General features: G+C 32.0%; 1 pseudogene across 1 annotated transcript; it reads left to right on the top strand.

The window, feature by feature from the left end:
- Positions 1 to 247: 247 nt before the first annotated feature.
- Positions 248 to 714, top strand: TEOVI_000509100:pseudogene (annotated as a pseudogene). The gene is given in 4 exon segments: positions 248 to 400; positions 403 to 555; positions 558 to 695; positions 697 to 714. Coding segments are annotated over 4 exon segments (462 nt in total).
- Positions 715 to 790: the final 76 nt, after the last annotated feature.

The raw sequence follows: 790 nt of genomic DNA, 5'->3' as shown, positions 1-790 counted from the left end.
ATACAGAAGTACAAATTCTTTTTTAAAAAAATTAAAGAACAGAATTAACAGAAATAAAAAATGCATTTAAAATAGATATAAAACAAAACATATCAAAAAATAAATCGAAACTTGTCGAAGAAAAAAATACTTTATAGAACCTAACCCTCTTCCCAAATTTTGTAATTTTTAATATAACTCTTTGAGCTCAATATCTCTTTAGGATGGTATAACAGGAAACATAACACAAAACGTTCCTAAGAAAACTAGATTTTTTGTGGTTGTAGTTAAAGCTCATGCAAGTCATAGACAGTGTAACCTGATATGGAGCGCCAAACTAAGCCATGTTGAAATTATTACAATTGCAATGGGAGGTTTGTATAGCCATGTTAAAAGGCCTATATGGGTAATGGAAACTTTGAGAGACAGAATGCAAGTGATAAGTATATTGTAATTCATTTTGATGGGTTCTATTTTAGGGTCAGTGATGGAAATAAGTATGATAGCGCTGTGGAATATTTTATACAAAACACAGCAGAAAATGAAGAGAAGTTTAGTAAAAAGCATATGGAGAGATTTCTTATTGGTTTTTCAAAGTCGGTTACGGCAAGGAAGAAGATAAGAAGCTACCGCGTTTACTAATATCACCTCCCAGTGTAACACCTTATTTTAGTGGTGGTGGTTTAATAACAAGAGTCTGGGCATTTAAGAAATTTGAATATGCATTTGAAGAGTTGCTAAAGGGAAGTGATGAATGGTGGACAGAACAGAGTATTTAAAAACCGTTGTTAATATGGAGTGCAATTCAGGA

This window comes from Trypanosoma equiperdum, assembly GCF_001457755.1.
Source record: "Trypanosoma equiperdum strain OVI genome assembly, contig: ctg_1222, whole genome shotgun sequence".
In the NCBI taxonomy this organism is placed as follows: Eukaryota; Euglenozoa; class Kinetoplastea; order Trypanosomatida; family Trypanosomatidae; genus Trypanosoma; species Trypanosoma equiperdum.
This window is presented reverse-complemented; position numbering and strand designations above follow the sequence as displayed.